Consider the following 25,124-nt stretch of genomic DNA (forward strand, 5'->3'; position numbering starts at 1 on the left):
TGATCTCTCTGCATTGAGGCTGTCTTAAATAATCTAATCTAGTCATTTCTTCCTAAAGTTGTCAGGTCAATTTTGTTTATTAAGCCCTAAATACATTTTTCTATCAAACGTGTCACCATGTAAGGTTAGACAGGAGCCTACCCAACAGTATAAGATATCCTGCCAGGAAGCATTGTAAAAACTAAGAACATAAAAAATAAATAATCAGATAAGGAATTTTTTACTCTTTTTTCCAAAGCTTATATATACAAAAAAACAAGTTTTGCTTACAGCAAAATCAGAGATGAATGTCCACTGTTGAATGGGCTGGCTGTAGGTTGGCTCAGTTCTAGTAAGGCTAAGGTTAAATGTTAAACCAGGGTGGTCTGCACACATGACCATGGACGTCAGTGGGGAACCTAATGGAAATAATATACATCAGTAAAACATAATCTTTACTTAGAATACTGTAGCATTAGTACAGTGATATATCACATTAACTCTGGTTTTAATTATACGTAGTCTACCTGGGTGCGCGGGCACAAACAGCCCTCTGAATCGAGCCTCGGTACGGAAGTTAACTACAAGCTGCCCCAGTCCATTTATACGCATGCTAGTTGGATAGAGGGCGCCTGCAGAGACAATGAAAGAATGCTATTATTAATTTACTCAATACATTTTAACCATCGCTCAATATGATACATCAACTTTTATAACATCTAGTATTTATAACTCAACTGCAGAGGTACATTTACTTTCCTTAAGTTAATGTACAGATATCTATATAAGAAAAGACAGGTGAAAAGTAAAGTTACAGGCCAAACACCTTTACTTAAGAAAAAGTAAAGAAGTTTTATATGGTACTTAAATACAAAAGTAAAGTTTATATCTTAAAGATACAAAATAACTATTCAAATAATTCTCCAAAAACAATTATCTTCAAGGAAAAACATGACATCCATTTGTATAACATTGAATATTTATACCTCAACAGGTTACCTTATTGACATGATAATATAGATTGAACTAAACAGGCTGAATACATGTAGAATTCTGGTATTCATTTATAACTCTGCAAATAGTACTGAAATTAAAATACACCTTGCAACATAAGGAAGTAAATTTACAATCTACTGAAGATGGGATGGATGGTTAAAGTCTCAGAATCCGATTAATAATCTAAAAAAATAATTTTCCAGCCCGCATTTCTTAATGCATGCTGCTGTCAGTAATTTATTATCTCCTTCAATATTTGCAACATCTGCTCCACTTGGACAGATTCTCTTAAGGCTCTCGGTTTACTCTCTCTGTTGTTGCAGCTGTTATGTCATGCCATTATCAATAAGTATAGAAGCAACAAGCTGGTTTGGAGAAAGTAAGGAGTAAAAGGTATAGATATTTGTGTTTAGATGCTAGAAGTAGAAATAAAATGTACTTCAAAAAATATCTACTCAAGTAATGTAAAGATAATGAACAAAGCTACCCAAGTACTGTACAGTATGTAAGTATTTATATTTAGTTACTTGACACCTCTGCTCAACCTCCTTCCCAAACTTGCCTTGCAGTTCAGCCTCAGGTGGACTCCCAATACCATCTCTCCACAAGATGGCAGTGTCGTACACAAATGTGAGCCTCAGCTCAGACTGCAAGTCAAAGTGCTGCCATCCTCCTGCTCCCACAGGAGAGTGGAAGACATAGGAGACATGGAGTGGGACTCGAAGGGTCACAAAGGACTGAACGAGATTCAGCACCTGCAGAGAAAACAGAGAATTGTAGTGAGACTGACCAACTTGTTAAATGTACCTTTTCACAATAGAGAGTTCTGGATACTGAAGGGCTACATGTAATACTTGAAGTATAAAACTACATGTTGGTATTATATCTGAATATTGTTGGATAAAAACAACTGATAAAGTCAAACATTAATAATTTATCGGCTATTTACATAGTTTATGGCAGTAAATGTTTCTTCAAGGAGGCAACAAGTTAATTACTGATGTGAAGCAGAAATATCCAGTGCATTCTGGATATGAATAACAAAGCTCTGCGTTTGCTCTTTTTTTGCAAATATCTCACGGATGCTGTAATAAATGTTTCATTCTCTAAAAAGAGCTGTCCTAAAATGGTCAAAGTCGTCTGACAGAGCGCCTTCTGGTGTCTGCACTTTCCTTTGACCTGAGCGAGGTACCTGCCTGCACTAGCTTTGTGTTCATGTGGAGACGTGCCTACGCCTTTGGGCGTTTAGAGCTCAGCCGAATGATTTGCTGAATGGCCTTCTGACACATCCTGCTGGGTCTTAATAGATTCCTGGGGTCTTGTTAAGCTGGGCACTAAGCCCCGCACTGTGACATGACACTAAAGCAAGACTCTACTGAGCCGTTTCCAATCAGCCTGCTAAGAGCAGCTACTCAGGTCACAGGGCATCGGTAACCAAAGGCTCTTCTCTTTTCAGTTGAGCCGGTAGAGCTTTCCTTCTACAAATCTACCTCTATATTCATTCTGACTTTGAATTAATAAAGAGGCTGTGCAAAGTAAAAGTGTGTTAACTGATTATTGATTTTATGCTTGAATAATGATGTTTTTTTATTCAGAGAAGAAAATGCACACAACATTCTTATTTATATATAGTGTATAAAACGATTTTTATCAGAACTCTACCATTTGTGGCTGATTTACATTTACATGTAAAGTGCCTCTCAAAAGCTTCATATGGTGTTGTATTAACCAATTGCAATGTATTTCTGTAAAAAACTACCATGCAATTTTGAAGATAATGAGAAAGTAATACCTGGTCCATAGATTTTACCCTCAAAAATCTAAAAAGCATAATTATAATTATTGATTAACCCCTTAAAAAAAGCAGTGCAATCTAAGTATAAATATGGCTGTTTTGGGAAGGCCTCAGGGCTTTGTTTTGGAGAATTGTAGAGCTGCATTAGATTATAAAACAACACACCAAGCTTTGATCATTTCACTGAACACTATCTAATCCAACATCTAAAATAAGAAAAAGCATACCAAAAACTGCAAACCCAACAAGACATCTCAGTCCACAGGAGCACATTAATCATAGAAGCAGATGAGACGCCCAAGGAGGAGCAGCAGAAACCCACAGCTGAGGTGGAAGAATGTGGAAGTCCTACGCTCCTTAAATCTGTCCTTTACTAAAGAATGATTAAAAGTCTCCTTTACATTTCATCACGTGTCATGTAGTAGAGACATGTGGGAGAAGGTACTCTGATTAGATCAGACTTAAGTGAACCTTTTCACTCCCTAAACACGCTATCCTAATTACATACCAAAGTGGAGGCAGAATCATGCCGAAAAGATACCTTCTTGCAGCAGGTTTAAAAAAGCAGATCAAATATGTTAGATTTTAGCTCAAAACATGGTGATGCTGGTAGAAAAGCTGTAAGAGCCTACAAAAGATTTGTGATCCTCCTTCCAGCAGGACAGAAAATCATACAGCCAGAGTAACAATATCATGGGTGAATCCAGGGTATGTTCATTAGGTAGACTGACTGCTTAGCTGTAAGCTAGAAAGGAAGAACTGGTCTCTTTAGATTTGATAAAAATAAAATAAAATAAACCTGCGCATTTCTTACCCTAAAATACTTGCGGCTGTAATATAAGAAGAAAGGTGCTTCAGAAGTTTTGACACACATGTTAAATACAACTGCAAACTACACTTCCTTCCATGCGACAATTATGAACTACCATGTGTTGGTGTCACATAGGCTTCTCAGAAGTTCACTAAAGCCTGTGGCTGTCACAGAATGGAAAGGTTGAACGGGTATGAAAAGTTTTACCAGGCAGCAGGCTAATTACCTGTCAAGACAAGTTCCTTTCTGCCACGTCCAAATTTGAATTATGTGGTTACCGGCAACACATTTCCACTTGTTGAAAAAGGTTTTTATCACCCGGGTGATGCTTTTGTTATAAAAACAAACCCGAAGCTATGCAAAATGAAATTCACACATTATACTGGAAAACTAAACACACCGATTGGCTCCAGCAGGGGAGCGAAGTAGAAAACAGTAGTGGCACAGTGCTTCAGGGTTAAATTACTAATCCCCTAAAGGGATCCCAGTTTTTCAACATAAGGCACCCTCTGAATTCTTATAGACCTCTTTTATCCACTCTCTACCTTAATTAACTCAATGTGAACTAAGAGCAAGTTTCCAAGGTGAATGCAAATGTTGAAGGCTGTGAGGCATGAGAGCCAGAAGGCCAGGGAGAGATTTCAGGGTTTCCTCCCTCTGCTGTGTATAACAGCTGCTGCTGCTGTATGGGGCAAAAAAACCAACAGAGGATTTTCTGAGACCGCGGGCCATTTATCTGCCACTCTTACACGACAAATAACTTGCTCTTCTAAGAACAAAGAGAAGCAGGTATGGGTTTCATATTCCTTGAGAGGATAAACCTACAAACTATAATTGGATTCTTGACATCTTTGTACTCAGATTAGGAGCATTAGGTGGGATTTGAAAAGGTATAATTTGATAAGATTATGAATAAAATAAAGACAAACAGCAACATGAGCCTCTTCTTAGATCCTATATCTATCATCAAGAGGTTGAAAGGCTATTCTAAATTGAGTCAAATCTCTAGGAATTAAGCTCAAAGCCAATGACTCTCACCTGTCCATCCGTCCCGATGGTGCCTCCACATTCACTCAGGAGCTCTGACATATCATAATAGCTGGTGAATTCCCACAAACAAGCCTCCAAATTGAGGTTTCTGTAGAAACGTAGAGTGCTGGATCCCCTCAGGGAGGTGCTGTACTGGTAGGGCGCCGTCTGACCAATAATCTCTGGATTCTTGGTGGCTTCACTGAGAAAGCCATAGCGGGTCTTGACCTCAGTGTAGTCCAGCAAATTGGAACAACGATGGTGGCCGACACGGGTCCCGTCAGGGCTCAGCGTCAGCTCAAAATTAGAAAGGGGTCGGGTGGAGACCACAGGTAGCATTCCTGTCGGAGGATACAAGGGTGTAAAAGAAAGTATGAATATATTTTAGCAAAAATTTTCTTAATCTTATGTTTAAAACAACACAATATATTTTATTTGAACTTAACATGATAGATCAACGCTATTTTTTGTATTAGCTCTTTTTTTAACCTTAAGAAAATCTTAGGGGAGCTAGAAACCAATGGCTTTATCCTTTTCAATCAAAAAGCATTTTACATTCAGTCAAACTGAATAGAGATTGTTTGTGAGCACAAGTTTTAAGTGCGTTTATAGATTCTTTCTTCAGTTTAGGTCTGTACTCTAACTGGGTTATTATAACATTAAAATGCTTTAATCAAAAGGGCTGTTATCATTAGGCAAGTGAAGGGAAATTTATTTAAACAGCACATTTCATGCACAAGGCAGCTCAATGTGCCTCACAGCAACACCAACAAAACAAACACAATAAAACAATAAAACAAATCAATCAATACATATTATAAGAATAGGTAAAATACAATCAGTTGCCATAGGTGACACTACACTGGACTTAAACATAGGGTTGAGGCTTGTTTTACATCTTCACTGAGGCTGTTCCAGACCTTAGCTGCGTGAGAATGATACACAGCCTCACCATGTTTAGTGATGACTCTAGGGACCACCAGGAGACCCCTCTCCGAGGATCTCAAGACCCAAGGTGGTTTATACAGCTCTAACATGTCAGAGATGTACTTCAGTGCTAAACCATGAGAAGATTCGAACAAAAGTAGAGCTGTTTTAAAGCCTTTTCTCTGAGCCACAGGAAGCCAGTGCAGAGACCTAAGCAATGGACTAATATGGTCGTATTTCTGGTTCTGGTGAGGACTCAAGCTACAGCATTTTGGATAAACTGCGGGTCTCTTAACAGCTTGTTTGGAAAGGCCAGTAAACAGGCTGTTACAATAGTCTAACCTGCTGGAGGCAAATGCATGGATTATTCTCCCCCAGTCTTGTTTAGACACTATGATTTTTATTTTAGTAATCTTTTGAGATGATAACAGGCCGCTGATGTAATGGACTTAATATGACTGTTTATATTCAGGTCTGAGTCCTTGATTACCCTGAAATTTCTAACTTCATTTTTTTGGTTCTAAGGAAAGATTCGATGACCAATGACAACTTCTCTGGGTTTTTGTGGTCAAAAGACATTTATCTCAGTTTTCTCTGTATTTGACAGGAGTAAGTTGTTTTGCGTTTTTTACCATTATAAAATGAATTTGTATGAAGGCCAAAAATTTATATTTTGGTCTTATTCTACCGTCAACTCTCCTTATACTGTTTTGCTATGTTTCCTACATGGCTTGCAGCAAACTTCAGATATACAGGTAACCGCTCATAGCTTCCTTTTAGTATTGACTTTGTTCACAGCTCAGCTTTACCTAAGGCCATTTGGCCGTTTCTCAGATTTATACCCTTATTGTATGGTCTGCCAGTTTAGGCTTTAGCAATGTATTCCATTACTTGTCTATATTTGAACAGAGATAAGTGAGATCTTTAAAGTTTTGGATGCTGATTTTTATCTAATTGTTATCTAAACCTCCCCGTACACATCCTAACTGACCTGTCTGCTGTTTTCTCATTTACAACAAATGCTTACAGGCCTGCTGAGAAGTTTAAATCACAGAGGGGCATTTTATTTACTAATGAGGTGATTTCTGAAGACAGTGCCCTTCGATTATTTCATAATGGGGTATCAGGGTAAAGGTGGGCAAATATGTATGCACAGAATACTTTTCAGATTTTTATCTGTAAGAAATTTTAAAAACACGTTTTCTCTTCCTTCAATCCATAACCATATGCTTCTTTGAGAAACATGGTTTTCAACTCTGTGGAAATTAAATAAGGGATCATTCTTGGCCATCCTACTGATATTATGAATTTATTTTGGCCTTTTCTTGCATGTGTCGATTGATTTGTAAACATATAAATCAAACCTGAATTAAATGAGACACATAATTTTTGTTTGTTTCTTTTTTAAGGGACAGTTGGCAACACTATCTACATATTAGTTTGTTCATATTTTGACATGTACCACGAAATAAAGAAAAAGATCATAAAGAAGGCCTGCTTTTAGGTATTTCAAACATATTTCTAATATTAATGCTGCTTCTTTACCATCAATATGAGGCATGGTGACAGTTAATTTGATGAGGTTGGGATGGTCTGTATCTTCTGCTCCACTGTATCGTAGACGGGCAGAAAAAGGCTCAGCCCCAACTGTGCCTGCAACACGAGGCTGACACATTCCTAAAAAAAAATAAATAATACCTTTAATAAAAATAGTCTGTCAGAACCTTCTTGCAACATCAGTGGGAGACATAATACAAGACAGCAGCCATGTTACATAGTCTTAAATACAATATGTAAATAGTTGATGTTTAGGAATGGGGGCACTCACCCTCTTCTGTGCTGATTGACACTATGGGGCTGGTGAGTTCCAGGCCTTCATCGCCGTTAGAGTTCACAGCCCTGGCTGCACATTGAACCCTGGAGCCAGCCTGGAAATAGACTGAGTCCAGGGTTATGAGTTTAGAAGAGGTGAAGAAAGTGTCAAAGTCCACCTCCCTCATTGGGCTGGTGACACCATCTGGGCCAGTGGGGGCGCTAACAAGCCAGCGATAACGAGTTAACGTGTTGTTGATGTTCTCGCTCACACAGATAGAGCCTGTTTTGTGGTAGTCTGGATACTTCGGGTTACAGGCCTGGAAGAGGAAAGAAAAGAGTGGAAGTGAAGAGCAAGGACATCCATACACATATCTAAATGTGTTTTCTTTTAAAAAACTTCAAGTTAAAGGGATTAAAATGTATAGAATTTATTTGTGGAGATTTCTTAGAGTTGGTTTGGATGATATTCATCCTCAGTTTTTCAATTCGCTGTCCGATCATGTGTATGTCATAGTTATTATAGCAGGTAGATTCCTGTTACTTTTAGCAGGTCCCAGGTCCTGCAACATCAATATTCTCTATAAAGCTTGTCAGCTGATGGACGAATGAAGTACTCTGAAATGTTCTGCTAGACCTCTGACTGACTTTGGAAGTGATACAAATGGGCCAAAAGCTGGTGAGATCATAAATCATAGTTGACAATAGAAAGTTCACAATGGAGCTGAGTCCTAAAATAATGTACTTCTCAACTCTTCCTGGAGTCTGGATTTATAAAATAACTACTGAATTTACTTTAAAAAGAGATGAGGACTATGGAAAATAAGATAAACAGCTACTGCTGTTATTTCTTAAGCCAGCTAACCATCTGCTTACTTCAGATGTGATTTAGAAGTGTCTTAAAGGTATAGAGGATGATGTTTTATATCCGGGTGGATCATCAAAATAAGTGATCCTACTAATTGTCAATCATTCTGGTGATATGTTTATGTAAGGCCTTCCTACGTGCTCGTCCCCATTTAGGTATCATTTCTGCGCATGCGCACTTTCAGGTGTACATCTGTGGTGAGCCACAGTTTCAGTTAGTAATTGAAGCTCACCTTTCTCACCATGTTTCTTTGAAAATGGTTGAGGGTCATGAGAGAAAAAGTGTCTATGGAGTGTATGAGAAGAAAAGAAAGGCCTCAGAAGAGGCAGATATATCCCGGAATGCTTTGCGCGGAGAACTCTCCTCGCAAAGCATTATGGGATTCGCTGTCACAGTGGCCCGCTGGCGCCATAGGCTGTCGCTGCCCCACAGCGGTGACTAATCACAAAGATGGCGCAGGCACAGCGCAGTGGAGGAGAAGTTACGTGACCAACAGCGAGCAAAAAGTAGGGATCATCTATTTGAACGGTCAGTTGACTGAGTTCGCTATAGAGTCCGCTATATAGTCCCCGCTCTACTGTATATAGTGATTGAGGGATTTAGGGGTTAGGGCAGACTTTCGGTCACAGTAATCTTGTATGAGCTATGAGAACAGCAACTTTTAAACAGAACATGCACAAAGAGAAATGGGCTTGTGTATGCTCTTGCAGGCATTTAATAGGCGGTCTCTCTCGAGAGCAGGTACTGGGTTGTGCATGTGCATTTTTTTTAAAGTGGAGAGGGTGGGTCTTTAAAAAGATTTGCAAAAATCCTACACAATACCTATAACACACAAAATTTGACAGTTGAATACATCTACATGTGTTGACGATCCTCTTAAGGCTGCAATTATCTCTGTTCCTTTACTACCTTCTTCTACCACAATTCTTTCATTTACTTAAATTACCATTACTATGCTTACATATATGATGCTTACATCTACCATAGAAGAACATTTCGGCATTATATTTCCTTTTTTCCTGCTTGTGTTAAAAAAAATGTCCAAATGAATGAAATTAGAGCTCGAATCTTAGTAAGTGAGTAAGAATCTATATACATTTTTAATACCTACATAACAGATTTGTTTATTTGGCTTAAAAGACTAAATGAATCATCAGCTGAGGCTGTTAAGGAAAAGTAAATGTTGGGGGTGGTTTAGGACATACAGTGACACAAATGACAGGGTATCCAGCCACAGGCGGTGAGGGCCTGCTGTGTCCGATGTCATCATAATTAAAGAGGGAGATGACGATGGGAATGGAGGGAAAAGTCACATCCGCCATGCTGTTGCTCTCTTCAATATAGATGATGGCTTTACTCATCTGCTAATTGACAGACAGGAAAATTACTTTTAGAAGAAATCAAAATGTTAAGTGACTTGTAGTCATGACAAGATAAGTTTAAAGTGTGACCTTTGTTTCTGCCACCATGTTCTCATCAGGCCTGAGGTGGACTGTGAAAGCCTCCCTCATTTCTCTAACACCGTCATATAAAACCTCCACCTCTACGTGGTGTTTGGTGTCTCCCTGTTTAAACACAATTTCTGTAAAAGAAAAGAAAAAAAAGAAGAGAAAAATCAGATAAATATGGCTGGTGGTCTGATAGGGGAGGCTGAGATTAATATTTACCCTCAGATATTGGATGATAGTCCTCCCCAGAGGTAGCTGATCCATCTTTGGTGTGCACTCGGACAACAGAGACCTTAGAGGTGTCTCCAACACGCAACACTGAAATCTTTACCACCGAGACTTGACCCTTCTCCTTTGGTTCATTTACACTAAATTTGATCTCTCCAAAACTAATAACAGGTCCTGTGAAAAAAATGTTATAGTGAAACTGTATTAAATTCACCATAAGTCAGACTGAAATCACAAGGAAGATAGGGTGATTTTGAATAATTAAAATTAAAATATAACACGTAGAGACTTCAAGTTGGACTCATATATAAGCAGCTATATGACGAAGTAGCTAAATATTCTTACTGTCTGCATCATCTTTGATTTTAATGAGTGTTTCATTTTGCTTTCCAATAGATGCTCCAAATGGAGATTCACTCTTGGGACTCCCTAAGACGAGACGGAGCTCTTCCTCCTCCTCATGTTCCGTGTCATCAACCAACACAAGTAAACAAGGTTTTTCAATCTCTCCTGAAAAACAAATCACATGAAAAAGTCAAATTCTATCCTGCTTATTTTTTTTTACATCAGGGAGTGTGGAGCTGAGAAGGGGAACATGTTATGTTCTGCAACACCACCTGGTAGGAAGGTAATGATGGACGCATCCGTGTTTGGCCTTTCATTAAAGTCCATCATCACCTGAGCTGTCCCCTGCCTGCTGTAACAGCGGACAGTTGACTTGTAGCTTATGTCACCACTGCGGTACACCATGGCTGAGATCTGTCCTGAGTTTTCATTGCCCACATACACTGCATGCCGGAATTGCACTTGGGGCACTGAAAAAAAAAATCATTGAGAAGTCACTAATGCAGAGATACCACTGGTGTGATTTTTAAACAATGGCTTTTAGCTTACAGTCAGAGATGGAGTCGTTTATGATAATGGTGGTTTTGCTTGGCTCCCCGAGGATTCCATTCATCGGCATCCGCAGTACAAGTTCAAACTTTTCTGGCCCTTCAAGGAATGGCTGACCGAGATCATCCAGGATGGTCACACGAAATGTTTGCATGGTGACGCCCGGTGCAAAGTCCAGATTCCTGCTGATCCCCACATAATCCAGGCCAGCTACCCCAGAGCAAAGCGCAGGTCAGCTTTATATCAAATACAATCTTTTTAAATATAATTTGAAGAGAAACTTCAGCTTTTTGAAGTGAAGTCACGGCAAAAATAAATATATATAAATACATAAACACAAGTCTGAATACATATTTGTTCTGCCTTTGCTTTTTGTCATGTTTACATGTTTTAGATGATGAAAACAAATTTAATACCAGAGGGGGAAAAAAAAAAACATGCGTGATTATGAAATTATTCCATTAATCCTTCCTATTCACATAGGTCCTGGAAACGTATTTCTTCTCCATTGATTTGCTACATGTTTCAGTAAAATTTTAGAATAAGATTAAAACCCCCCACTGAAATACTAGATTCGGTCTGAAAATACAAACGTGGCACTGAGATTTAAAAAGGAACACATTATGCTCCATACTAAACCGAAAATAAACCAAAAAAAGGTGATAATCAATCAATGCCAGAGACAATATAGCTGTTTTTTTGTTTTGTTTTTTTGGGGGGTGGAATCATAATGAACAAGTAACAAGACATAAAGACAAAAAACAAACAATCAACGAACAGTAGTGAAACTTCACACGAGGGGCTGGTCTACTAAAAGCATATTAGCAACTAATCCAAAAGGTGACAATAAATAGTCAACAACAGAGACCGGGCAAAAATGAAATCCATGAAAGAGCTGAAGGTAGAAAAACAGGTCGTTTATGGCAAAGTGATGGTCTTGAGATTTTACCATAAAACCCGCCAAAATAAATAGAACCATGAATCATGGTTACTAGTAGAAAAACCTTAAAGGTCCCATATCATGCAAAATTCACTTATAAACATTTTATATAAACATTTTCTAGAAGTCATATCTAACTTGAAGGCTCTGCATGAGGTTCATAAATGAGAAAAAAAAAATTCACCTGTCTCACTGCATGACCTTAATGTGTTGGACTGCGTAGCCTGTAAATATGAAATTCAGTTAACGTTTGTGTTCCTTTTTTGATAAGGTGGTGGTTTTTATAAAATGGATAATCTATGTGCTTCATGGTCTTTTCCTAACATGATATCTGTAGTCATTCTGATTGTGTGTTAAATGACTTCTGTTAGTAGCAGCTCGGTTAGTTCATTACAGCAGATGAAGGTTGTAGCAGCTCAGGTCAACTGGGTACTGGGTGTACTGGTTTGTTTATTGAAAGGTTTTTTTTACAGTCTAGTGTTTCCAGCCGTCCCTTTAAAAAACTGGATTGTTGAATGCTCGGTGCTCTGTATTGAGATGATTAGAGTATATTGTTCCGCTTTTCCAATGGGATAAAAACATTTGTATTATTGATTTTAACATCATAAACGAATGGCAATGAGCAGTTATCTGGCCCATCTGCGCCTGCTGTGTGTTGTTGTCACTTATAAGCTGCTCAGAGTGGTCTGTAGCTGCCCAAAGACAGCTTTAGTGTCATTTTGTATGCACAGAGTCTATACAAAACAAAATGTCATTGCATATAGCTTACAACGGTGTAATGATATTGCAGTAGGAGTAAGATACACATTTACCAATTTAAAATTGCAGCAGTGATGAGAATGAAACAATGTGGCAGAAAAATAAGACAGTTTTTAATAATAGTGCAGAAGGGCATTGATATGGAAAAGTGAAGTGTGGTGCAAAATAAATATGGTGCAAAATGCAGTAGAGCATTGAGTTTTTTACTATTTAAAGGATTATAAAAGTTCAGCAATGTCCGTTTTTCAAATAATGTTGCAAGTGTGATTCAGAGACCAGTTTTGAGTTCAACAGTTCAGCAGTCTGATGGCAACGGGGAAAAGGCTGTTGCGGAACCTGCTGGTTTTGCAGTGGGCACTGCTAAGCCTCTTCCCAGAGGGCAGCGGGGAGAACAGTCCATGGTGGGGATGTGAGGGGTATCTGAGGATGGAGGGGCTCAGGACATGCAGCTCTGGAATGAAATGTCCATAATGGAGGGAAGAGCCGCCATCAATACATACTCTGACTGGTTAACATGGTTACATGGTGTGTGGGCATGGCCTTCAAGAGTTCAATGGTGTGGAAAGCTAAAACAGCTTGCTTAGAAGAGGGCTGAATGAGGAGGTTATTAGTACAGACTGTCTGCCTAATCTGAGATCACTTTCCCTGCTCAAGCACGAAAAAATGCTCTACATTTTTTATTGTTAAATGTAGTATAATTTAAGACCTTTAAGAAAAGTATATGTGCAGGAGTGTGCGACAGAAAACTCAAGCACACTTAAAGAACAAAATACTTATTGAAATCACATCAACAAGTCCAACAGCCTGAATGATTAAGCCAAAAATGTTTTAGAATAAAAGAAATTTGGTAGTGTGGAACAAAGGGGGCCCTAAAAAAGCATAGCTACGCACTGTGCTACCACTTGTGCCATTGCAAAAATAGTCTTTTGCAAAATACAAAAGATCTACGGTATCAGAATTTTAAGAGCAGCAACAATTGATTCCTAATGGAGTAAATGCAGCAAGAAACCTCCCCCAAACTTTATCTACATTGTTCAACTGTACAAACAGGAACAAAACCAAAAAAGCATTTTGTGAGAGTTTGGTAAGTTTAAACTTTGATATAATATTGCATCCTGGGGATAGAAACATTTTCTGTTTGAGTTGTTTTAACTTGTATAAAGATGTTATACTTTCACTGTTGTGAGCTCTTTTCCTCAGAACCTCACTACACAAAATCTGAACAATCCCTTTAAGGAATAAAAACTTAAAAAGAGCTTAAGACAGTAGATTTAAAATACTTCCCATACTTTGTAAGCTTTATTGATCGAAGAAGATAAAAGGTTATTCCAAACAAAACATAAAACTACTCCTACTATGTGACAAAATATTCCATTTTATGGTTGACAGATTTGAGCACTTGATGGTTGCCTACACTTATTTAACAAAGTAAAACAGAAAGGTCAGGGACTGGACAACTCTACAACTGTGGACTGTTTCTTCTTTTAGGATGCTCTAGAGCTTTTGTACTGAAAGCTGAACCTGCAGGCTATATTTCACAAATTCATAACCTAGCTATATGTGGTCTTGGATTTTTATGATATTGCATATGATTAGATACTGGGTCCCTTTAAAGCTGGAGCATAGGTAGAAGAACAGCTGGTAGGAATCCATGGAAGAGAGGATAACTGCCTCGGGGTCAGAGATAATAGTGGCTGCAGGGAAGACTTGGGGAAACAGCAATCAGTTCTATTCTCCAAAGTGCTTCTCAATATGCAGAGTGATAAGCATGCATACCTGCAACTCACTTTCAGTAAGACTTGCATTGTATCCATAACAATAACCTTAAAACTTTAAAGTGTTTACATTCCCCACACTGTCCCTCTCAACATATCCAGACTGAGCTAAAAAACACAAAGAGTGATGGGACAGCGATGTGAGACTATCATTTAGTGTGATGCGGTTTAATGTGAGCATCTCATGGAGACAGCTGTGTGGAAATGGAGACACGTACCCTCAGCTGAGAGCGGATCAGTCTTTCTGGATCGCACTGTGACAGTTCCTCCCTTAGAAAGATCAGAGCCTGTTCTCCACACCTGCACCTCCACAAAGGCATCGCTCTCATCCACATGGTATTCTGTGCTTCCAAAGTAGAAAACAGGAGCTGGAAATGACAAAATAAAAGAGAGGTGGTAGTCAAACATATGGTATACAAAAACGGAAATAAGATTGTAGAGTACATTCAGCTCTTCAAACAAACACTTACATTTTGATGTTATTACACAGCTGAATCTTTAATAGCTGCACACACATTACCTCTAATTACAGGAAAACTGAAGGATCTCTTCCATCAAATTAGCAGCACTGTAATTGTGCTTTCTAGCTTCCTGACACAATATTGAAGTGTTTCTAAAGTTGAAACAAAGATTTATAGGCAAAAAGCAAGCTTGAGGCAAAACAAGCTGCCTTGTTCTGTTTTGGACGAGCCTGGTGGAGCTGCTGACATTGATAGTGATGGGTCTGAGAGGCAGACGGGAGGCCTGACAGGAGGTCTGGGAGATGTAAAGCTTGGAGTGCCAGTCCAGGCCTGTCTGACTGCAATTAGTGCTTCTATAAACTGAGCTTCCACTGCAGCCAAACTCACCCACTGTGATTTTTAACTCTTAGAGAACCGTACTTGTGTTTCATTTTTGTCCAATGTGTCATGTTGTTTAGTGAAATATCTCCTTCAGATCTTAAACTCCCGGGGATTTTTATTTTGTGGAAGTTTGGTCAGCAACTAGCAAATCTATACCAGAGAGAACAAAGTTTTAGATCACTTGAGCAGCAATTTCAATAAACAAGCAATATATTCTTATACATTGCTTTATACACTTAAAAACAGAGAAAATTATAAAGCAAATATGTACCTCAAAGAGAAATCTCACTCATGGGTAAAATAACAATAACCTAAGGATAAGCAAAGGGCAGAACACTTTTAATATGTTATGAGACTATGGCAAAACAATACATGCTGCATCAAGAGACTTGCAGCTGCCAGGATTTCTTCCCACAGAGAATCTAAACAAAGATGGTTTTGGCTGCCTGCTCACAACCTCTACCTGGAGGAGTAATAATATCTATAAGACAGAGGCTGGGAGACAGGAACTCTGCACACTACTACTCCAATAATCAGATAAGGCTGTGCACCAGAGAAACAAAAACCCCCTTCAAAGACTCAAGGCTCATTAACTACAAAGGTTAACCATCAGCCATCTCCATGAGTTCGGTTTCTGCCTCTGACACTACAAAGAATATATAGGAATACATGGATCGCAGTGAAGAAGATCCAAGAAAAGAGTAGCAATAGATTTTATTCTTATTTATTCTTTGTCTCAAAACATATTTATGGCTTAAATAATAGGAAAACAAAAAAAACTTTCTTTTCCTACTTGAAATTAAAACTAATCATAAAGCTTGTCCTTTTAATCAACACAATAATAGAAAACACAAAATGAAAGGGGAGACTTTTTCCCTTTGGAGTTGTGTAACTCCTCGTAATAGCTTGATATTTCTTGAACTTTGCATAGAATTCCCACAATGCTGAGTATTTTTTTTGTTTAAATACTATACTGTACTCTCAACAGTGCTCACGTCTAGACATTTAAGTACACAACTTATATTGTTTAAAAGTACTTTTTATTTTTTTAGTGGAGAAGCAGACTAGCAGCGACTAAACATCTGGATTTTTCAAAAAGGAAAAAAAACTGTTAAAGAGAGCTTTTCTACACCTAAGTGTTGTGGACATCTGTTAATGTGTGGAAATAAGAGTCCAGGTGAGCTATGATGGCAGGGTTTGAAAGTTTTCCTCAGATTCATGCCGCCCATCGTTAAAATGCTTTATAATCATACCCCAAGAACCAGAGTCAAATATACAGGTAACTGACACGTGGTTAGAAATACACCTGTACAAGCAGTCTCATGTCTAACAGTTTCAACCCACCAAAACATTTTTCCCGGATGCAGAGCCAATATCAAACAGCAATTATCTCCACAAGAAACGACAAGTTTCTCCAACAGTGTTGGAGGCAAGAGAAACAGGGTGGAAATCACAGAGATTTGGCTGCCTTATTGTCTGCGACTGAGAAAACAGCTGGTGTGTTAGGACTGCTGCTGTCAATGATAACACAGAATGCCCGCACAGCTTGTAAACCTTCTGGTACGTCGGCAGAATACAATTCACCTTTTTGTAGACAAAAAAACCAACATAGCACAATTTATCAGCCAGTTTTTTTTCTGTATTGGTTTTACATTGAAATTCGTGAAAACTACTTCCCAAAATGCTTAAAAAAGGCTGTTAGAGATAGAAAATCAGGAAAAAACTGCATTTAAAACATAGATGGCATTAATCTACTCGTGATATCCCCATCAGAACAAGAACCAATGTCATTCATGGACCAGATATGAGGAGAAACCCATAAAACCCAGTAGCTTCCGGTAACTGGACGTCATATCTGGACATATTTTATTAGTTAGACCTGGAGTCCCTTACTAAAAGTTCAGCGTGACTAATTTAGGATTAAAAATGGACCCCAGCCTTGAACTTATGCAAACGTAAAAGCCGTGATCAAATCCTCCTTTTTGCAGCTGAGCTGGCTGATAAAGATTAAGCCCCTGTTGTCCAGAGGTTCTCATGAAATCTTGGTTCATGTTTTTATCGCCTGAACTATTGTTATTTTCTTTTAGTTGGTGTCAGCCAGACCTTTTTAACTGGTAAAAATAAACGCAAGCTCATAACTCCATTTTAAGCATCCCTACACTGGCTCCCTGTTAAGTTTTTAATTCATCTGAAAGAGATTTTATTTGCTATTAAAAGTCAAAATGAGCTGACCTCTTCTTATTTATCAGAACTGCTCCATCCCTACATTTGTGTGCTGTTAGATCAGGAGACTGGCTGCTTCTATCTTTGAAGAGGTCACAAAAGAAAAGATACATAAATCAGTTCAGAAAGGAGAGGGAAAACATATTAACTCCCACCTCCTATGGTGTTATCACTTTAGTTATTGTAAGAATACATGTCACTATATGTAGTATATATTGTCCATCCATCTATAATCATTATATTGTATAAGTAACAAATCAACATATATAAATATACCATATAAATATCAAGACATTTATAAAGAGTAGGTAATTTACAAAAAAATTGTATTAAAATAACATAAAAAGGAAAAATAGCAGTAAGTTACTCAATTTTTTTTTTTAAATTTAATTATCAAAATGTTCAACCTTCATCTTTACAGATCACCAGGTGAAAAGCTTGGTCTTTGAGTAAGTTGTTTGGAAAATGTTTCAAAATTTCCAAAAGTGGAATAACAATATCATTGTCCTTTAAAAAGTCAAATTCAATACTCTAATCACACATCTTCAGGTTAAAGCAGTGTAATCTAAATTTGAAAAAGAATTCATAAAACTGATCTATGCCTGTATGATCAGCTTTTTACCATCCATCCTGATCACTTACATATACAGGTACTCTTTGAGGAGGATGTCATAATACTTTAAAGTTGTAAAAAATAATATTTCCCTCCTTGTTACCTGCTGGCAAAACAGGTTATTGGAGTGGCTTACTTTTAATTTAATAAGAAGAAAAGCTACTAAACAAAATCTAAACTTTACTTCACTTTGGTGGTTTGTTGCATTTTTATTAAAGGCTGGCAAAGACCCCCTGAATAAAGCAAGCAAAATTTAAATTATTGACCCGCATCTAATTTCATAAAGGTGCTTTAGTCTGCTTGCTTGGAACGAAGGCATCTTGCTGAAATGCATTATGCTTAAATCAGTAGGTTGTATTTTTTTTTTTATATTGGAGCCTACAACCTTGCAAAGCTGCTGAAAAGCCTCCTGGGGCCGTTGAGCATATAGACATCTCAGGCTCGGGCAGGTGCTTGGCTGGGCACAGACGCTTTCTGCACATATAAGTGCTGTACTTGAAAGCTTTTCTAGAAGAGAGATGACAAAGAAGGATGTGATGCCCCCATTTACTTTAAACTCACACAGTATGTGTACTTAGGGTCTAGAGCCTGGATTAAAATCCTGACTGTGGCTACAACAGCTGCACTAACAGCGGGAATGAAACTTCTGCTGCAGCCTCTCCACTCTTTCAGGCAGAAGATCAATTTTGCTCTGCTTGCCTCAGAGCTGTTTACTTCAACTTCAGTGCTCTAGCTTTTTCATCATCAACTCCTTCAGGAAGACATGAAGAGTTGACACCATATTATTTCTCCTCACACTTCATGTTTTTACAGCATTAATGCATTTCCTGTATAAAGCTTCACATCTAAAGGGCAGTGGGTGACTGGAGCCTGTTTTAGTTGACCCTGAGTGTGCAGTGGAGCACATCTTGGACAACCTTCAAGGTCAAGACCTTATGACTGTATTATACAATGCATTTTGATGGTGTTATGAAAGTGCAGCAGAAATCAACCCAGAAGGAAGCACAATTATTAACATGTTTTTGTAAGTTACTTTTCTGTGCCCCGGATGTTCCTTTACAGGTTCTATATACAGCGGATAGGATTTTTGTGGATCACCTGCAACTTCCCCACTTATTGCATTTGCAACCCTAGTTTTTTTCATACATGCAGTCTAACTCCCCTTCTCTATTAAAAGGTAATAATTCCCATTGTTAGGTGAGAATCCTTAAAAAATCTGGCTAAAGTGGCAATCAATAAAACCTCTGCAACACAGCGCCCTTAAATACAAGGAGCATTGGTTTCATGCTATTGGATTTTCTCACAGTAGGTCACATTGCAACTGCAAACTTTAATGTATTCTAAGTTTATAAATATAAAAGAGCAAGAATGGTATTAATCACATGTCTATGAACCCAGTGGTAAATGCTTTTCAGGAATAAATCCCACAGGATGGTGATGGAGAGCAAAGACTTTACGATAACCTGACTCCCAGAGAACTAATATCTATTGATGGAAGTTTATTTTTTTGGGAGTTAATGCCATAGTTGATTGATTATTAACTGCCAACATAACTTTACTGTATGTTGCTGCTCTGCCTGCTTAGCGCATTTTCACACAGTCATTACAACATATTGATGTGGCAGAGTATTTTAGGTGGTCATTAGCGGCCAGTTTTTTTGGTGGTGAAATTAAAAACAGTCGGAGCAGCTTTAGACTTTAGCCGGCTGTCCGATGGACCGCTTTCCTGCTAGACTCAAAGGTCTTCTGCTTTACATAATATATACATTCGGTGCTTTGTAGGGTAGCGGGGATAGTCAGAACACCAGCTTCACAACTGGCCCTTCTCTCCTTTGTATGGCTCAAGTGACAAAGGGGAATGGGTTCAAAAAACATAAGCAATGTGATTTAGACTCTTTAGTGTCCTTTCAGTTTTTACTTCCATCATACCACATTTTTTTTTTATTGTTTTAGGACTGTGAGGAGTAGCTTGTTTTATCAATATATCCAACTGCTAGCTGAAGCAACCACCAACGCTGTAAACGTCACCACATACAGAGTTGATGCATATGAGTTATTTTAAATGATTCCTCAGGCCAATATACAGTGCTTGACACCATCAATGCTACAAGTGGGGCTCCCCTCTTGAATTACCTACTATGTAAGTTGGGATAAGACGCGCCATCTTTTGACAGGTCATGTGACCTGGAAGAACGTAACACTTTACGGCCACGGCCTCTTAGACAGTCATGGAGCTAAGGGTTTTTCTTTACAGTTTTTCTGTCTGCTCGACTACTGGTCATGGCTGAGGTAAGGAAAAAGTTTAAACCTGAGGTAGCCAAAAAAAGAAAACATGAAAGAGAGTCGATCTTGGAAAGGAGTTTCTCAACTTATTTATTAAACTGGTCAGTTAAAACTTTGCTCCTAGTATAGAGTCATATATCTTTATTATTTTTGATGTTTAGTAGAAGCAAAGCACAGGCAGAGAAAGCCAGCAGGCTGAGGGTGTTCACCGGAGCAAGCTGGTCCTCCGTAAGGCTCGGTCCGGCCTTTCCCGGCGGTGCTCTCCAGAGAGCAGCAGCATTTGCTCCTAGTATAGTCATATATCTTTTTTATTATTTTTGATGTTTAGTAGAAGCAAAATACAGGCAGAGAAAGCAAGCAGGCTACAAAAGAAATCTAACCGACACACCCCGTCCACCCAGCAGCTGTTTACAAGAGCTCCCCTGCTGCTGCTCCATGCCGGGCGGTCCGGCCTGCCCAGACGTTGCTCTCCAGAGAGCAGCGTCGTTACTCACGCCCTCCGAGCTGAACCAAGACATCTAGAACGTCCTCAGTCAAAATACGGTCCCTCAAGTCAGCAGAACAGCAGCTCCTGCAGGTACTGAGGTTTAAGATGAAGCTTAGAGGGGTAATAGCCTTTTCTATCGCAGCTCCTTGTTTATGGAATAACCTCCCACTGCACATTAGGGAGGCTCTTTCCCTGCTGAATCTTAAAACATGGCTCAAGACTTCACTGGCAGTACTTAGTTGTTGTGACCTTTTTGATTTAGCTTAAACAAAATCATATTATTGCCTTATTTATTATTTTTAGCTATGTTCAGCACTCAGTTCTTAGTTGTAGTTGTTTTAAAGGGCTCTACAAATAAAGATGATGATAATCATGATAATGAAGATACAGGAGGCTTGCCGTCTGACTGTTGGCTTTTGCGTTGGTGCTGAGGCGCTTGTGGCCACTAGGGGTGCTAGATGACTTTTTCCAGGCCAGGGACCCCCAAACTGATGGGGAGATGGAGCGGGGACCCCCTATTTATATATATGGTATGAAATTGTGTAATATCAAACTGGTCCTATAGTCACTCTATTATAGATGTAGCAATTTAACTAAAGTAATTTTGCCCTAGGATTATTAAAGTATTTCTAATTCTAATTCCTAGTTGATGGGACAGGTGTTGTGAATGAAACGGTGCCCAGGTGCAAAGAGCTCCTGTGTGTCGCTGAATGTGTGCATTGATGACTGAAAGACATCTTCTGCCTCCATTTATCTGTTTACTTCAGTGTGTTGAATGCATTTAATGTGCATTTAAAGACATTTAAATTAGTGGAAAAAATTGCAGGGGGGAATATAAAAAAAAAGGTCTAATCAACCAAAATTTCCAGGACCCTCATGCTGTACCTCTGTGGACTCCCTAGGGGTTGCGGACCCCATATTGAAGACCTCTGCCCTAGTGGCCAAAAGTTTCTCTGTGAAGCTTTAATGACACTGATACAGGTAAGAGCAGTAAATTGATATTTTATAGTTTTACTGGGGAAGGAAATTTCGTAAAGCAAACTGAATCCCATTAAAACTGAATGGTAAGTCTAAGCAGCTGTAGTCAATACTCAAGAGCAGTAAGGGTCAAAGCCTCACAGCGTTCAGTCTCACCCCGGGCTACAAAAGCTAGAAGGCTTTTTTTAAACATGTAGCATCCTCCATCTCAAAGCAGTTTAGATGAATAAATCTGAATTCATCAACTTAACATAAACTTCAGAAGGAAGCAGTGAGCAAAGCTGCAAATAACTCAACAGCATTACTTGGAAAATAATTACAGAAATGTATATTTTGACAATCCTTTGAAATACAACATTCACAAACAGTTTTAACTTGTTCATATAAATAGATTTGTAAAATGCTTAAAGAAAATTACAGATATTTAATCCCAGAAGTCATTACAAGCCAGATTCTTTCCACAGTCAAACCCTGGATCCTTTTAAGGTCACTTTTAGAAGCTTTTACTGTTGTTTGCACATACATTTACTACAGCTGCTTTGTTGATGTGGTCCACTCTACTCAGATAAAAAATTATTATGCTTTCTAAAGTAAACTAAATCCAAATGCAGTTTAACCACTTAAATAATGGGGCTAAAGTTGGATATTTACTCATCTAAATAACTAATTCTGGCATTATTCATGGGCTTTCAGCTCCACCTTTACCTTTCAACAAACACAGAGTTCTCAATGTTCAGCAATGCTTTCAGAGATTGTCAGACTGATAGGGGAGAGAGAAAGGCCAACAGGTGTTAGAGAACAAAGGGAGGATCAGGAAGATATGGGGGCCAGCAGCCCAACAATCGGGGCAGTGTAGATGGAAGATAAACTATGTACCATAAAGGAGGAAGACCACACAATCTAGCGATTTTTTTTTTAACTCATAGGCCTTATGGTCATAGAAACATAATAAACGAGTGTAGGAAAAATAAACTGAAACATGACCACTGCTCATAACATGGGTCAAGTCTTTCTACTGAGTTATCCTTTTGATAAGTTGACATTTTAAAACTTTTTTTTAAAGTAATTTTTTTCCTGCTTTAAGCATTCAGTCGAGGACAGATGCTTTTAAAATATCTGGTAGAGTTAAAAGAACCCTACTACAAAAATAATGGTAATAATGGTCAGAGGTAAAAAGCTGGGGCTTGTTGAATTCTAAAACATATCTGAAAACGTAAAAAAGGCCAAGAAATCACTAAAAATCAAAACCTTATGATTGCATTTTAATATGCAGTCAATCAGTGAAATCACCTCTTACCGTCATCCATATCTGGAATGATTATGACTCTGGCTGTGGGGAACCCAGAACCAAGGCGTCCTCCCATAGGCATGCTAAGGGTGACATTGAAGCTTTCCTCGTCTTCGTACAGGGAGTCATCAATTATCACTATCCGACAGTATTTCTCCATCTCTCCCTTGTCAAAGCGCAGGATGCTGTGATGGTCCTCAGGCCTGGAGATGTAATCAGAGTAGGACAGCACTGTGGTGGGGACAGTGCCTGTGGCGGAAACTGAATGGACAGAGAAGAGATTTACAGAGCACAAATTTAATGAGATGAATTTGAAACAATACAAAGCATAATTTGTTGTATAATTAAGATTCATCTTTTCTAACAATCTATTAAGCTCTTACTGCTTTACCCTACTGTGAAACTTATTCAATGGTGACAATTAAAGTCTGAGGTAGAAGACAAATTACATGTTTCTTAAAAGCATTTATTAAAGCTTGCAGCTAATCCTAATAATTTTTTAATATCAGAAACTGCAGAATCTAATCATTAAAAGCAAACCACACAAGATTATCATACTAGAGACACCAACATCGAAATTCAAATAACTAGGGCTGCTCACTTGTGGGCCAGATAGGTTTTGGCCAATTTTCAGCTCTACTGTAACCTGTGACTCTTTTCTTTCAATTGGTGACCTGATCACTATGATAGAAGAACAAGAATGAGAAGAAACTATTGGCAATGTTTTTTTGGAGAGATTAATGACAATCTTGTGACTTCTAATTTTTATAAAATGTGGTTTGTATGAAAAATGTCTCAGTTATAAAAACTGTTATACGTACTGTGTCTTGTTATAGGGCCTAGTAATTTCCTAATGATTTTATTATAATTTTAAAATCCAATGCAAACTTAAGAAACTAAACTAGCATACATAAACTGTAACAAAAGAATGAACAAATGTGTAAGTTACTCAAAAATAAGAATTTTGAGTCACTTTTGGAAGCTACAAAGCTGGAAAAGTTTAGTGATTGTTGGAGGAGTTGCTCCACTAAAAAAGTACAACTTTAAAAATAATGTTGCAGTTCTATTTGAATGTAGGAATTTACTAACTTCTTGTCTCTCCAACAATGTTATTCCCTTCCCTGAAAGCATCAATATGCAAAGTAGTTGATTACATAATTAAGCAACCTTTAGTGACTTTAAAAAATGTAAAACCTACTTTCACACTAAAAAGTTGTCAGTACTAGAAGAAGAGGTAAAGCTGGCAATTTCCAGTATGTGTTAGGTGTTAATAACCAAACTCATGCAAAACACAAACAATTTAAAGTATTTCAAAGAAAATTATTTTCAATATTTCAAGTGCTTTCTGTAGCAGATTCATGCACGAATCAAGACAGAGTTAAAATGTGGGGAGCTAGTTTCACCTAAGATATAAACACAGAGATTGGTGGTTTACTATGGGAAGTCTTGCTGATCAGAATCACAGCTGTGATAGGTTATTAATTAAATGTTTCACTGTAATTGGTACAGGAAGGCTAAAAAAATTGCAAATCAGGTTATGAAATCATTTAAAATTGTTTTTCTTAAAGATATATCTGAATTGTTTGCAATCTGTATCGGCAGGTCAAAGATTTATGAATACCAGTAAAAAGAAATTTACATAAAAAAGTGATTGATACATCTCTACCAATTACACAACAGTAAATCATTAAGCTCTGTTGGGAACACATACAGTTGCAACAATGATTGAGACAAAGAACAACCAAAAACTATTTTGTACATTTCCTTTTATGCACACAGGGGTGGTGTTACCTTGCTGGGTGTAGCATAAAACCATAAGCTCTTGACTGACATCCCCACTTCTGCGTACAGGTATGAGCAGCTCACCGATGTTCTCGTCAATGTTGTACACAGCTGAGGGTATGAAAACTGTTGATTCTGTATAATGGAAAAGATTAATTAGTTGAATACTGAATCGCATCCAACTGTAATGCAAACAGAACAACATAGAAATAGACAGAAATAAACTGAATTTAAATGAAAGGAAAAGAAAAAAACAGTCTTATAACACTTTCATCAATACTACTGTTATTCAATTAATAAAAACCCAACATCAGCTAATTATCTGAGGCAGATTAATGACCAATAACTGGCATATATTATCATGATG

At 38.1% G+C, this 25,124-nt stretch overlaps 1 protein-coding gene across 2 annotated transcripts in view; it reads right to left on the bottom strand.

The window, feature by feature from the left end:
• Positions 1-25,124, bottom strand: part of frem2b (FRAS1 related extracellular matrix 2b) — an 81,042-nt gene that overhangs the window by 8,865 nt on the left and 47,053 nt on the right. Inside the window, exons 5-19 of one of the 2 annotated variants that reach the window (XM_038294352.1) lie at positions 24,767-24,892; positions 22,985-23,236; positions 14,480-14,629; positions 10,788-10,997; positions 10,511-10,708; positions 10,239-10,403; positions 9,885-10,067; positions 9,669-9,799; positions 9,423-9,578; positions 7,366-7,669; positions 7,083-7,214; positions 4,620-4,951; positions 1,538-1,730; positions 507-611; positions 271-398 (exon numbers count right to left, since the gene is read on the bottom strand). In XM_038294352.1, coding sequence (XP_038150280.1) covers positions 271-398; positions 507-611; positions 1,538-1,730; positions 4,620-4,951; positions 7,083-7,214; positions 7,366-7,669; positions 9,423-9,578; positions 9,669-9,799; positions 9,885-10,067; positions 10,239-10,403; positions 10,511-10,708; positions 10,788-10,997; positions 14,480-14,629; positions 22,985-23,236; positions 24,767-24,892 — 2,765 coding nt within the window. Of the gene's footprint in view, positions 1-270; positions 399-506; positions 612-1,537; positions 1,731-4,619; positions 4,952-7,082; positions 7,215-7,365; positions 7,670-9,422; positions 9,582-9,668; positions 9,800-9,884; positions 10,068-10,238; positions 10,404-10,510; positions 10,709-10,787; positions 10,998-14,479; positions 14,630-22,984; positions 23,237-24,766; positions 24,893-25,124 lie in introns of both variants that reach the window. The other variant, XM_038294351.1, reaches the window with a different exon arrangement.

Source organism: Cyprinodon tularosa, unplaced genomic scaffold, assembly GCF_016077235.1.
Source record: "Cyprinodon tularosa strain WSP-4 unplaced genomic scaffold, ASM1607723v1 ctg34, whole genome shotgun sequence".
Classification (NCBI taxonomy): domain Eukaryota; kingdom Metazoa; phylum Chordata; class Actinopteri; order Cyprinodontiformes; family Cyprinodontidae; genus Cyprinodon; species Cyprinodon tularosa.